The sequence below is a fragment of the Dasypus novemcinctus genome, chromosome 24 (assembly GCF_030445035.2).
Source record: "Dasypus novemcinctus isolate mDasNov1 chromosome 24, mDasNov1.1.hap2, whole genome shotgun sequence".
Lineage (NCBI taxonomy): Eukaryota > Metazoa > Chordata > Mammalia > Cingulata > Dasypodidae > Dasypus > Dasypus novemcinctus.
In genome coordinates, this window is record NC_080696.1 from 67,200,086 (window position 1) to 67,214,514 (window position 14,429).

The 14,429-nt window shown below is 46.9% G+C and overlaps 1 protein-coding gene across 2 annotated transcripts in view; it reads left to right on the forward strand.

The window, feature by feature from the left end:
- The window catches only part of DNAJC5 (DnaJ heat shock protein family (Hsp40) member C5), a 54,641-nt gene extending 40,641 nt beyond the window's left edge, over nucleotides 1-14,000 (forward strand). The window contains exons 2-6 of one of the 2 annotated variants that reach the window (XR_009183297.2): nucleotides 9,178-9,295; nucleotides 10,106-10,319; nucleotides 10,843-11,014; nucleotides 11,106-11,178; nucleotides 11,482-14,000. Coding sequence is in view for 1 of the 2 variants with exons in the window: in XM_058287331.1 (XP_058143314.1) it covers nucleotides 9,189-9,295; nucleotides 10,106-10,319; nucleotides 10,843-11,014; nucleotides 11,482-11,585 (597 nt within the window). In the remaining variant the exon portion in view is untranslated. The remainder of the gene's footprint in view (nucleotides 1-9,177; nucleotides 9,296-10,105; nucleotides 10,320-10,842; nucleotides 11,015-11,105; nucleotides 11,179-11,481) is intronic. The other variant, XM_058287331.1, reaches the window with a different exon arrangement.
- Nucleotides 14,001-14,429: the final 429 nt, after the last annotated feature.

Genomic DNA, 14,429 nt, shown 5'->3' on the forward strand with positions numbered 1-14,429 from the left:
TGCTTTCTCTTTCTCTGGCCTTCTCCAGAAGACCATCCATATAGGATTAAGACCCAGCCTAATTCAGCTAGGGCACACCTTAACTGAAGTAGCCCCATCAAAAGGTCCTCTTAGCAGAGTTCACACCCACAGGAGTGGGTAAGTTGAAGAACATGCTCTTCTGAGATACATAGCTCCAAACCACGCCTGATGGTGTCCTGTCGGTCCCTCAGCCTCTTTTTTTCTTCATTACTTTTTCTTCTGCTTCTCACACAGGTTAATTTCAATTATCTTGTCTTCAAGGTTGCGATCCTTTCTTTAGCCTATTCAAATCTGCTGTTAAGTTCATCTGATGAAGTTTTCATTTCAGTGACTGTAACCTTCATCTCCAAAATTTGTTCGGTTCCTTTTTATAGTTTTTACCTTATTTTGTCCAAACAGCATTTTCCTGATTTCCTTCTAGTTCTTTGTGTACAGATTCCTTTAGCTCATTGAAAATATTTGACAGTTGAGTCAAATTAGTCTTTGACTAATAGTTCCAGTGTATGAGCTTCCTCAGGGGTGGTTTCTGGAGAATTACTTTTCCCTTGTTACTGGGCCATACTTACTGTTTCTTTGTGTGTTTCTTAATTTTTTTGGTGAGAATTGAGAACTAAACATTCTGAGTATTAGGTTGTTAAAACTCTGGAAATCAAGTTGTCTTGGACTCCTCTAGGATTTTTGCTGTTTTTGAGGGCTGGAGCTGTCAGTTTGTAACTCTTTCAAACCATTTTTGCTCCTAAACACAGAAAAGTAAAGACTAAAGAGAAAAAAATAGGGACTGCCTCTTCTGCCATTTTGCCTGTGGAGGGTTAGAACATTGACTTTCTTCGGAGCTAGCCCCCCTGAGATCTGAATTAGCTGATCAAAGCCATGAGCAGGAAGCAGACATGGCTCAATTGACAGAGCGTCCACCTACCATATGGAGGGTCCAGGGTTTGATCCCCAGGGCCTCCTGACCTGTGTGGTGCACTGGTCCACACGCAGTCGTACGCAAGGAGTGCCATGCCACGCAGGGGCGCCCCCTTTGTAGGGATGCCCCACACGCAAGGTGTGTGCCTTGCAAGGAGAGCCACCCAGTGTGCAAAAAGAGCAGCCCGCCCAGGAGTGGCACCACACAGACGGAGAGCAGACGCAGCAAGATGACGCAACAAAAAAGACCCAGTTTCCCAGTGTTGCCAGGTAATGTAAGCAGCCACCGAAGAACACACAGCAAATGGACACAGAGAGCAGATAATGGGGGAGGAAGGAGAGAGAAATTAATAAAATAAATCTTTTTAAAAAATAAATAAACGCCTTGCGCAACCATCAGACCACTCAGCTCCAGATTACAGCCCGCCCCCACACCAACAAGCTGCACCGGGAGCCCAGGCAGCAGCCCCCACTGCTGCCTGCCCCACTGTTGGGGTTGGGAGGTGGTAGCCCCTGCACAAGGGTGAACTTCACCGTTTTCTGTAATTTACCAGCCTCTTCCTCCAGCTCTTCCCTGGATGCCGCACAGTGCTCCACTCGACTCCAGATTCTGAAATAGTTGATGGAGACTGTTTCTGCCAGTTCAGTAGTCGTTTTGGTGGAGGACTGACTCCTCCTTCCCCATCTTCCAGCTCGCCTCCCGTCCACTTCGTGGTCAGTCAGCCTGTAGCACACGCAGATGGCTGACGAGGAAATGAACTTAGAAGTCTTGTCCAGCCCCTCATTCTGTGGGGACTGGCCTCGGAGACTAATGTGATCCTTGATGCCCATCTGCTGTGATCTTAGGGCGATTGGAAGCCCTCGTTTTAGGGTGTTACTGGGGACTTCACCCAAGCATTTCCTAGAAAGGCAGCTTATTTATTTAAGCAGTGGAAGATAATCCAGCTGCAATTCTAGACAGTTCCTTTTTATGTTGCTTATTTATTGCCCAGCAAGTTCCAGGCGTTTAGCTGTTGCCTTATTTCAGTGGGGTTTTGGTAGAGGCATCTTTGTGCGCTTAACCCCTTAATATAAAACTGGGCTTCTCGTCCTGATCCTGTTGCTAGGTATTAGTGTAAATTGTGACATATCAGTTCTCTGGGGCTGTGAGGTGTGGAAATTGGACCATATTTTGTTGTTATTGGTTGTTTAGATCTGGCCTTTGGTGTTGTAACAATATGCTATGTTGTTTCCAGTTAAAACTTATTTTAATGTTCTAAACTTCCTGTGCATCATTGAATTGGCCCAATAATGTTAATTGAAATTGAAAATTTTGGGAAACGGACTTTGGCCCAGTGGTTAGGGCGTCCGTCTACCATATGGGAGGTCCGCAGTTCAAACCCCGGGCCTCCTTGACCCGTGTGGAGCTGGCCATGCGCAGTGCTGATGCGCGCAAGGAGTGCCGTGCCACGCAAGGGTGTCCCCCGCGTGGGGGAGCCCCACGCACAAGGAGTGCGCCCGTGAGGAAAAGCCGCCCAGCGTGAAAAGAAAGTGCAGCCTGCCCAGGAATGGCGCCGCCCACACTTCCCCTGCCGCTGACGACAACAGAAGCGGACAAAGAAACAAGACGCAGCAAATAGACACCAAGAACAGACAACCAGGGGAGGGGGGGAAATTAAATAAATAAATAAATCTTTAAAAAAAAAAAAAAGAAAGAAATTGAAAATTTTATTGAGATAATAGTAGATTTTCATGCCCTCATAAGAAATAATACAGAGATACTTGGCCCAGTTTCGCATGATGGTAGCATTTTGCAAAAAGTATGGTTTACTTAATCATCAAGATGTTGATATTGGTAGAATCCAACATTATTCTGATTTTGCCAGTTTTACTTGTACTCATTTGTGTCTCTCTGTGTGTATATGTGTGTGTTTGTTTTGAGTTCTGTATAGTTTTATCACATGGATAAGTCTGTGCATCCAGCACCAGAGTTGAAGTAACTGAACAGTTCCAGCACCAACAGGGTTGCCCTTTTACAGCCCACCGTTCCCATCCCTAAGCCCTGGCATCCACCAGATCTTCTCTCCATTTCTAAAATGTTGTGTAGTCTTGTGGGATTGGCTGTTTTTGCTCAGGATAAGTCCATGGAGATTTTTCCAAGGTTTTGTCGTGTCGATAGTTTATTCCTTTTTAAGGCTGAGCAGTATTCCTTGGTTTTGATGTACCACAGTTGGGTTAACCATTCATTTGTGGAAGGAAATCTAGGCTGATTCCAGTTTTGGGCTACTACAAATAAAGCTGTTGGGAATATTTGTGTACAAGTTTTTATGTCAACATAGGTTTTGTGTGAACATATGGCTCTTACAGTAGGCGAATGCTAAGTTGTTTCCTGAAGTTTCATTGTTGAAAAAAGTATTCTTCCCCTTACTGCTTGATCTTGGTACCCTTTTTGAAAACCAATCGACCTTAGATCTGTGGATTTATTTCTGGGTCCTACTTCTGCTCGCTTGGTGTATATATACATATATGTCCTTATGCCAGTGACACACTGTTCTGATTCCTATAGCTTTGTAGAAAATTTTAAAATCAGGAAATGTGAGTCCTCCAACTTTGTTCTTTCTCAAGATTACTTTGATTAGTCAGGGTCCCTTACAATTCTATATGAATTTTAGGATCTGCTTTTCCATTTCTATATTTTATTACTTTCAACTATGTTTTGTAGTTTTCACTATACAAATCATAAAACTCCTTGGTTAAATTTAGTCCTAAATATTTTGTTCTTTTAATGCTATTCTAAGTCAAATTTTTATTTTTTTATTTCACTTTTAGAGTGCTGCTAGCTGGTTTTTGTATGTTAATCTTATATCCTGCAACTCTGCTGAATTTGTTAGCTAATAATAGTCCTTTTACTTAAAAAAACCACTTAATCTGCTTACAGATTTTTATTTTATTTCTCCCCCATTGCTGTTTGCACTTGTTGTCTGCTGTGTCTGCTTGTCTTCTTTTTTTTTTTAAAGGTTTATTTTTTATTTATTTCTCCCCCATCCCCTCCCCCCCCCGCTTGTCTGCTCTCTGTGTCCACTAGCTGTGTGTTCTTCTGGGTCTGCTTGGATTCTTCACCAGCGGCGATGGGGATCTGTGTCTCTTTTTGTTGTGTCATCTTGTGCATCAGCTCTCCGTGTGTGCAGTGCCACTCCTGGGCAGGCTGCGCTTTTTTGTGCGGGGCGGTTCTCCTTACGGGGCACACTCCTTGTGCGTGGGGCTCCCTTGCGTGGGGGACACCCCTGCATGCCACGGTACTCCTTGCGTGCGTCATTAGTGCACGTGTGCCAGCTCACCACATGAGTCAGGACGCCCGGGGTTTGAACCCTCGATCTCCTCTATGGTATGTGGACGCTGTGCGAGTTGAGCCAAATCCACTTCCCTGCTTGTCTTCTTTTTTTTTAGGAGGCACTGGGAACCAAACCCAGGATCTCCCATGTGGGAGGGAGACGCCCAATCAGTTGAACCACCTCCATTCCCTGTTCGTTGTATCTTTCATTGTGTCCCTTGTTGCACCAGCTCGTTGTGTCAGCTCACCATGCCAGCCTGTCACATCAGCTCACTGTCTTGCTTATCTTCTTTAGGAGGCACTCGGAACTGAACCCAGGACCTCCTGTGTGGTAGGCATGTGCCCAACTCTGCTTCCTGAGCTCTAGTAGTTCATAATGGATCTTTAGGATATTCTGTATAAGATCATTTCATTTGCATATACCTTTTATGTCTCTTCCTATGTCTTGCCTAATCGTACTAGCTGGAATTTTCACTGCAGTGTTTGAATTTCAGTGGTAAGAGCAGACATCCCGCCTTGCACCTGATCTTAGAGGGAAGCTTTCAGTCTTTCACCATCAAGTATGTTTGTTGTAGGCTTTGCATAGATGCCTTTTAGCAGGTTGAAGAAGTTTCCTTATATTCCTCATTTGTGGAATGTTTTTATCATGAAAGGCTGTTCAGTTTTTCAAATGCTTTTTGTGTACCAGTTGAGATAATCTCTTCCATTCCTTTATTTTCTTAATATGGTGCATTACATTGATTGATTTTCACATTGAACCACTCTTCATTCCTGGGAGAAATCCCTTTTTTCCCATGCATGGGCCATACTTTTTTTTTTCCCCATGCCCTGTAAATTTTTGTTGAAAACTGGATGTTTTAAATATTAACATGTGGCAACTCTGGGAATCGTATTTCCCCCTCTCTCAGGTTTTATTATTGCTGCTTGCTGTAACTGTTATTTGCTTAGTGACTCTTTTGAACTAATTTTGTGGCCTCTCATGTTGAGTTAACCTGGGATTGGCTACTGTTGCAACAGATTTCCTCATGCCCTGAAATTCAGGTGTTTGTGTTTATTTTGTTTTGATTTCCCTTAAGTGTTCACATGGTTGCTGTAAACTTTTGATTAGTTTCCAGAGTTTCAGTAAAGTTGACTCTGAAAATTTTGCTAGTTTACATTTCTGTGGAGTTACAGGCTTCCAACATTCCTTTTTCTGCCATTTTTGCTGACATCAACTCCTAAAGATTCTTGGTGCCCCTCTACCCTTGCCCCCAAGGCAGCCACAGATCTGCTCTGGGTCACTGCAGATCAGTTTGCATTTTCTAGAGTTATTTATCAGTCGTTTTCTCCCTTTTATTGCTGAGCAGTATTCCAATGTTTGGATATACCATATTTTGTTTTTCTCTTTACCTTTCGATGGACGTTTGTTCTATTTCCATATTTCAGCTTTTAAGAATAAAGCTGCTGTGAACATCTATGTATACATTTTGTGAGGACCCACATTTCATTGCTTGTGTGTAAATACTTTACCTACCAGTAGAATTGCTGGTTCCTATGTTAGGTGCACTCTTAACTTCAGATCCTGAGGAACTGATTTCCAAAGGGCTGTACCATTTCGCATTTCCAACAGTGTGTATGGCAACAAGTGTATGTTGCTTCACCTACTCACCAACATTTGATAAGTTTTTTTTAAAGAATAACCATTCTAATGAATGTGAAAGTGGTATCTCAATGTGGTTTTTGTTTTTTTTTTGTATTTCTAAATTACCAGTGATGTTGAGTATCTTTTCATGTATGTATTGGCCATTTACCTATCTTTTTCTCATTTAAAAATTTTTTTGTTTTTCTTAATATTGACATATAAGTTTTCTATGTATTCTGGATGTGAGTTTTATGTTCTATATTGTAATGCAAGTATTCTCTCCCATTCTATAGCTTACTACTTACATGGATCTGTCTAGACTCTGTTCTGTTCTGTTGATGTACTTGTCCATTTTTTTGCCAACGACAAAATGCTTTGATTAATTTTAGTGTGTTTTGAAATCAGGTAAGATAAGTCCTTCAACTTTGTTTTTATAAAACATCATTTTAATTATTCTAGGTCTGTTATATTTCCATTTAAGTTTTAAATCAGTTGTCAGTTACTACCAAAAAAAAAAAAGCCTGCTGTAATGAGTTAAGATTGTGTTGAGTCTATAGATCAATTTGGGGAGAAATGATATTTCAACAATATTGAGCCCTCCAATTCATGAACATGGTATATCTGTATTTTTAGCTTTTAATTCCTCTCAGCAATTTTGTATAGTTTTCAATATAGAAGTCTTATATGTCATCTTAATTTTATTCATAAGTATTTTATGGTTTGGGATGTTTGTTGTTGTTGTTTAAGATTTGTTTTATTTCTCCCCACCCACTGGTTGTTTGCACTTGTAGTGTCTGTTCATCTTCCTTGTTTCCTTAGGAGGAACCAGGAACCGAACGAGAGACCTCCAGTGTGGGAGGGAGGCGCATAATTGCTTGAGCCACCTCCACTTCCTGCTTTGTTGTGTCTCTCATTAAGTTTTCCTCGTGTCTGTTGTTGCATCATATTGTTGAGTCAGCTAGCCGCGCCTGCCCGTCAGGCCAGCTTGCTGTCTTCTCTAGGAGGCACTGGGAACCAAACCAGGGACCTCTCCCCCTCACCCCCCAATGTGGTAGGTGGGAGCCCAACTGCTTGAGCCACATCCACTTTCTGATGGTCTTTTGAATGAAATTTATTCATAACAAATTTTCCAATTGTTTGCTACTCTCAAATACAGTTGTTTTTTCTCCAAATACTGAACTTGTATCTTGTGACCGTGACAAAATCACTTTTTCATTCTAATAGTTGTTTTGTTGATTCCTCAGGACTTTCTGTGTAAACCATCAATTTATTTGTGAATAGAAACAATTTTATGTGTTCCTTCGTGGTTTTTTTATTTATTTGTTATTTTTTCCTTATCACAGTTTTAGATCAATATCGAATAAAAGTGTAAGAGCAGGTACCTTTGTCTTGTTCCCAGTCTTAAGTATTCATGATTTTAGCACTAAGCATGATAACAATTTTAGGTTTTTCATAGATGCCCTTTATTAGCCTGAAGAAGTTCCCTTTTAGTACTAATTTGCTGAGATTATTATTTTTAAATCATGATTCTGTGTTGCGTTTTGTCAAATGCTTTTTATGAATCTATTGAGATGGTCATTTGGTTTATCTTCTTTATTCTGCTAATATAATGAATGATATTGATTTATTTTTAAATATATGATAAACCTTGTAGTACTGGAATAATTTCTACTTCATCATAGTATATACTTTTTGTATAGTTTTAGATCAATTCACTAATATTTTGTTTAGGATATGTACATTTGTGTTCATGGGTTTTCTTTCTGGTAATGTCTTTGTCAGGTTTTTGTATCAGGATGACTCCAGCCTCAAAAATCAAGTTGGGAAAAAGTTCCCTCCTCTTGTTTTTGAAAGAGTTTGTGTAAGATTGATGTCATTTTTTCCTTGAATATTTGATAGAAAAACCATCTGGGCCTGAAAATTTATGTGTGGGAAGGTTTTTTAATTGCAAATTCATTTTCTTTAACAGATATAGATGTTCTGTCTCACCTTGTGTTAGTTTTGTTAAGTTCTGTTTTTCAAGGTATTTGTCCATTTCATCTGACTTTTTAATTTCTGGGCATACAATTATCCATAATGCTCTCATTGTGTTTTTCATGCTCATAAGGTCTGCAGTGATTATTAGCCCCTCTCTCATTCCTGATGTGGATGATTTCTTTTTGTTTCTTGGTCAGTTTGGCTACTTGTTTATCAATTTTATTCTTTTCAAAGACCTAAATTTGCCTATGTTAAATTTTTCTGTTTTCAAGTTTTCTGTTTTGTCAATTTCAGTACTAATCTTTATTTTTCCATCCTTCCACTTATTTTGATTTTGCACTATTTTCTACCTTCTTAGGGTAAACCTTCAGTCTTGATTTTAGACCTCTCTTCTTTTCTCATCATATAAGCAGTTAGCCTTGTATGCATGGTTTCAGTCAATACCACAAATTTTAATATGTTGCATTTTATTAAAAATATTTTCTAATTTCCCTTATCATTTCTTCTTTGATGTATATTTTATTTAGGAGTGTATTGTTTAAAATGAACTTGAGGTTTTCCTAGATATCTTACTGTTGGGTTTCTAATTTAATTCTGTTATGATCAAAGAACATAGAGAGTGTGTGATTTAGAGTCATTTAAATTTATTGAGATTTGTTTTAATGCCCAACATCTCTTGGTGAACAAAGAATATATATTCTGTAGTTGTTAGGTTTTCTGTAAATATCAGTTAGTTTATGGTGGTTGAGAGGGGTGTTAAAAATTTCTTTGGAGAAACTTCTGGCAAAATCTCTCTGGAGTTACCTGTTTCTTCCTTTAATTTCTGTCAACTCTTGTGGACAACATTTAGTTGGGTCTTGCATATTTATCCAATTCTAACAAGCTCTGCCTTTTAATTGGAGTCTTTTGTCCACTAATGTTTAATTATTGATATAATTAGATTTAGATCTACCAATTTTTTACTTTTCTGTTTGTTCCCTGTTTTATTCCTCCTCCTCCTTCTCTTGTGTTTGAATATCTTTTTTTTCCCGTAGTATTTTTGGCTACGTGTGTTGGCTCTAGAGACTACAGTGTACATCTTTAATGTTTCAAGGCTGCATCTTATCACATTCACACCATGCAACCCCTCACACAAAATGTGGAAGCCATGCCAGCCTGTTGCCTGCTCTCCTTTGTGCTAGAGCATCTGGCATGTTTTATCCATGCGCACATTACAAACCCCACCAGACAGCGCTTTGGGTTTTTACTTTAAACAGTCTTATGGAATTAAGTCCGTCAGCTCCACGCTTGGAATTCTGCACCACGTGTTTTGATGTTTTGTTCTACTTTTTTCTTGTAGATTAGTCTAACATGGCAGATCAGAGGCAGCGCTCCCTCTCTACCTCAGGGGAATCGCTGTACCACGTGCTTGGGCTGGACAAGAACGCAACCTCAGATGACATCAAGAAGTCCTATCGGTAAGGCGCAGGTGTGGGTCCCCCTTGCTCCCCGAGGACACATGTGCCACTCGTGTGGTTGGATCTTTAGTCTGTCTAGAACCACTGCACATACTTTTTTCCTGGCAGACTCAGTATTAACTGGTAACAGTTCTGTTGCATATTTGTATTTGTAGCGTACTTATTATAGCTTAAAGTTGTCACATTCTCAATATTTTCTTGGCAAAAAAAAGTACTTTTTAGGTATTAGAAACTGTCTAAAGTAGGGTTACCAGTTCTACAAAGAAGCAGGTTCACACTTGTTTAGAGACTTCCCAGGTGCTTGTAGAGCTTTGGGAAGACTTGGAGGAGCTACTTGTTTCAGCACAGCGACTGCAGATGCCCTCTGAGGTGCGCTGGCCACAGGCACCCTCCCTTAATCCCGGCATTTCAAACTGTCCTCCTTTTGTGCGGTTAGTACCCAGGCATGAACTGTCCAGTTGCGCCCTCCATGCTGGCCGCTTGGCTTCGCAGTGCAGCCAGTGGTGAGGACACTGGGGTCAGTAGGGCTTGCCCCTGCTCAGGTGGATGGTCCAGGCAAGAGGAACGGCGCACGGGTCAAGGTCGGGCCTTAGGGCTCCCAGGGCTGTCCTCTATCCCAGTCGGCCTCAGCCACCTCTGCTCGAATGAGCAGGCTGCTGCGGTTTCCCTGGACTCAGATGTTCTGAAATTCTATGGAATTGGGCGTGGGAAGTTGGAAAGTGGTGATGGAAGAGGGGCGGCGACTGTCCTGTGTGTGAGCCTGAGACTCGGAGACCAAGTTCGAAACCTGGAACTGGTGTTGGTTTGCAGGAAACTTGCCTTGAAATACCACCCCGACAAGAACCCCGATAACCCGGAGGCCGCAGACAAGTTCAAGGAGATCAACAGTGCCCATGCCATCCTGACCGACGCCACCAAGAGGAACATCTACGACAAGTACGGCTCCCTGGGCCTCTACGTGGCCGAGCAGTTTGGGGAGGAGAACGTGAACACCTACTTCGTGCTCTCCAGTTGGTGGGCGAAGGTGAGCCCCCCCAGCCAGACGCACCTGGTTCGCCTCAGGCTGAGCGTGGCCCTAGTCTGGAAGGGCCATTGTGATGACCGCTCTGCTTTGTGCTCTCAAGTCGGCGAGGTGGTCTGGCAGCCAGGCTCCCCGGAGGAGCTCTGTGTTCCTTAAGGGGTGGGTCCTGTTATGGGAAGACTCCTTCGAAATCTGTCTCCCTTCAGGAGCTGTGACTTCCCCATTGGTTTGTTTTATTAGCATTTTTCCGTTCCTGTTTATTCCTAGCACCTCCCCTACTGCCAGGGTCTGGCAGTGCCCCACAGCCCTCAGCTGGAGGGGAGCGCCTCTTCAGTGCAGGTGCTGGCGGCCCTTCGCGGCCTCGAGCACCGCGCCTCTGTCTCCAGTGAGGTCCTGGGCCGAGGCAGGGCAGCCCTGCCGGCAGCGCACGCCCGGCTTCCCCTGTGGACGCTGCAGGCTCACCGTCCCCGGCGGGCGGTGGAGCCGTCGGCCGTGTGGCCCTGCAGCCTGCACCTCTTCCACCCAGGCCCTCTTCGTGTTCTGCGGGCTCCTGACGTGCTGCTACTGCTGCTGCTGCCTGTGCTGCTGCTTCAACTGCTGCTGCGGGAAGTGCAAGCCCAAGCCCCCCGAGGGCGAGGAGACCGCCTTCTACGTGTCCCCTGAGGACCTGGAGGCACAGCTGCAGTCCGACGAAAGGGGTGAGTGTCTGTCCGAGGACCCGCACCCGGCCTGAGTGCGTGGGTGGAGCCAGGACGGGCCCTGAACGCGACAACCTGTCTTGTCAAACAGGAGGGCACTGAGTCTGTGCTGGGAGTGTTTGTGGTGCAGCTGGGACTGTTGAGGTGTGCACGTGGACTTGGAGGTAAAGCAGAGCAGAGAGCTGTCCCCCCCACTCGGGGTAGCTGTAGCCTGGAGGGGCCGACTAGAGGCGAGGGTGGCGGGCAGGCCGGGGGGGGTGGGCCCAGCGGGCCAGGGGCTGTGGGTGGGCAGCGACCCGAGGTGGATGAGTACGTTGTCTTGGGGTGGAAATAGGCAGAACAGCGTCTTGGCCTCAGAGCATGTGTTCTGACATCTGCAGCCCCAGGAAGCTACCGAGTGAGTGTGCCGCACGGAGGAGCTGGTGGGCGCCCCGTGCCTGCGATGACATGCTGTGCTTGCTTTTCAGAGGCCACAGACACGCCCATCGTGATGCAGCCAGCCTCCGCCACAGAGACCACCCAGCTCACAGCCGACTCCCACCCCAGCTACCACACTGACGGGTTTAACTAATTGAGCCGTGATGGAAGGATGTCAGCACCGGCTGCTTCGACCTTAGAGTCACGTACTGTAGTTCTAGAGATGGGGAGTTGCCGCTCCGGCCACGAGGAAGGGCCGCTCCGGCCACGAGGACCCTTTGTTGCCCCCCTCCTCTGTGCCGCCCGTGCGTCGTTCCTGGGTCCATGAAGTGCGGTAGCATGCAGTATTTAAAGCAGTTTAGCTACGGTCGTCGTCCTCTTTCTGTTTTTAGAGCATGTACGGGGCTATGTTTTGTGTCTCTCTGTGTTGTGGTTCTGCGGCGTCCCGCGCTGGCTGGACGGTGGAGCCTTCTGCAGCTTAAGCACTGGACACAGCCTCAGCGGTCAAGCAAGAGTGGGCCTGAGCGTGTCTGCAGGAAGCGGCGGCTCCTCCTCCTCCTCCAGGCAGAGCTCCTGCCGCTGCTCCCTGCTGCGCTGGGCCGGCAGCCAGGGCCTCGTGGCAAGAGCTGCATCTCCCCCACTGGCTGCTGCCCCCGGCTGGCCGAGCTGTTTCCAGCAGGCCTTTAGAGTCCCCTGCAGAGGGAGAAGACTGGACCACATGTTCTTGGACGCCCCGCTCCAGAGTCCAGCACCACAAGGGGCCTGGGGCTGTGCGCGCCTCCTCGCCTTTCCCACGCGTTCCTGTTGGGTAGCTCGCGCAGGATCTGTCCGCCTCTGTTTACTTCACCTCGTGGTAGGGTGTTTCCCATGGGTAAACGTGTTGTGGAGAGTGTGGGACGATGCCCTTTGATACTGAAACCAGCCCCTCTGCAGTGTTCTTGCCATAGGTGTCTGCACAGGCGACTCGGAGGTCCTGTCCCTGCAGGTGTCTGCACCAGGCATGTGCTGCCTTGCATCCTGCACCCACACTTCTCCCAGCCCCGGAAGGGCCAGGGCACGTGGGCAGCCCTGGGCTGGGGTCGGAGTGGACAGGCCACGTTCCCGCCGTTCTCCCTGCTCCTCTCTGCTGCATCGCACTCCACATTCCTTCAAGGCTGCATGGCCTTTCTGTCATCTTTTTTTGGGTCTTTTAGAGCCACAAATGGTAGTACCAACCCCAACTAATCTTAGTCAGATGGGTTGAGATTTCAGGGTTGTTGATGGGTGAGCCACTTCCTATGTCTCTGGGAAGAAAGCCTCGGGTGACCTCGCATCCTTCCCCAGAGCCCAGGTCTCCCAGGTGCACGCTGCCCGTCCCCTTCCCCCTGGTGGCCCTAGATGCCCGGGCGCTGCTTGGGCCCTCTCCACGGGGTCCAGGCAGAGCGAGAGCCGGGCCTGGGGGTTGCAGGAGCCTTCTTTGTCCCAGGTGGTTGCTGAGAAGGTGCTTGTGCCAGCCGAGGGCCCCAGCCACGCCACGCTGCTTGCCGGACCTGGCCGTGGGCTGGTGGGAGCAGCCGGTGGGCTCCCCGAGGGCAGCAGTTGTCACTCATGGCCCTGGCTTCTGCGGAGGTGCCTGGCGGCTGTTGCTTGGGCATCAGCTCAGTAGTGAGAGGAGCAGGGAAGGAGGTGGCCTGGCACCCTGCTCTCTGGGCCATCCCCAGGACGCCCGGCCCTGAAGCCCAGTCTCCCCAAATGCCTGCCGAACCCCACCCAGGCGCAGCTGCCCCACTGCCCTTGCCTGCCAGCCAGGGCTCTGGTGGGGACTGATCAGCTTGTCCAGGAAGTGGCCAGAGGGAAGTGATTTGAAGAGAATCTGCATGTTGTTTTGAAAGATGCTGGGCCCAGCCTGGTGCTGGTATGAGGCGCCCAGCCCTGCCCGGGGCAGAGCCGCTTCAACTGGCGCCTCCAGGCTGGTCCTCAGGCATTGCGCTTGTCCGTCCTGTTCTGTTCTTCGCTCGTTAGGATGATCACACTGCGCTCTTAAGTAGAGACAGCCTGCCAACTGGTGGGTCACCAGCAGGGGAAGGGGTGAGACAGCAGGGCCATCGCAGTGCAGATTCAGAAACACAACAGTGATAACCCTTTGCAGTTTTTCTGGAAATAACTTAAGAAATGAGTTATTTTGCCCCAGAATGGCCAAGAACTATATTCAAAACTTGAACTTGAGTTCCCCTTAAGGTAGAAACCTCATTGTCTTCAGTGCTGTGGTACTTCAGCAGCGGGGCGCCGGGGGCCTGGGGGCCCGGGGGCCCGCCCTCCTTCCAGCTTGGGCTCCTCTGCGTGTGCGTGCACCTCTGCCTGGCAAGAGCTTTTAACCACTAGCAGCTCGATGGCTGGAAAACACCAAGTCCTTGTCACACCCGTTGAAGCAAGTCACTTGCCAGGCTTGTTTTCACTTTACGGAATCATGTGTCATTAAGGAGAACTGGGGGGAGGGGGGAGGAGCGAGAGGCCGCATCATCAGGTTTGGTGAGCCCAGTGTCTTCTCTGTAGAATTTGTAAAAACTAAATAAATAAATGATGATGGTGATGATGGTGCACGTCTTGTTGCCCACGGCCGCTCGCTGGGTGGAGGGGGCAGGGTGGCGGCAGAGGTGCTGCGGAGGCAGAGCTACGGGGGCCCAGGCAGCCAGGGGCCTGGGATCCTGCAAGCCTGAGCCACGTAGTTGTGTCCGGAACGGAGCCCCTTCCCTCTTAAACTTGGCCCACATTAGCCTGAAGGCCCTTGTCTCCCCCTGGTGGTGTCTGCTCTCGCTGCGTGCAGCATTTGCGTGCTTGGCTCTGTAGCCCTGGGCTCCGCCAGCAGAGGATCTGTCTGGTGTCACTGCTGGGGCCTCACGGGGCCCAGGGTGGGCAGGGCATCTCCGTCGTCTCCCATTTCCACCCAGACATTGGCAGTCTGCACTGTCACTTTTTGTGTGTTCACTCTGCTTTGGATGTCACTTCTCGGTGTTTGTAA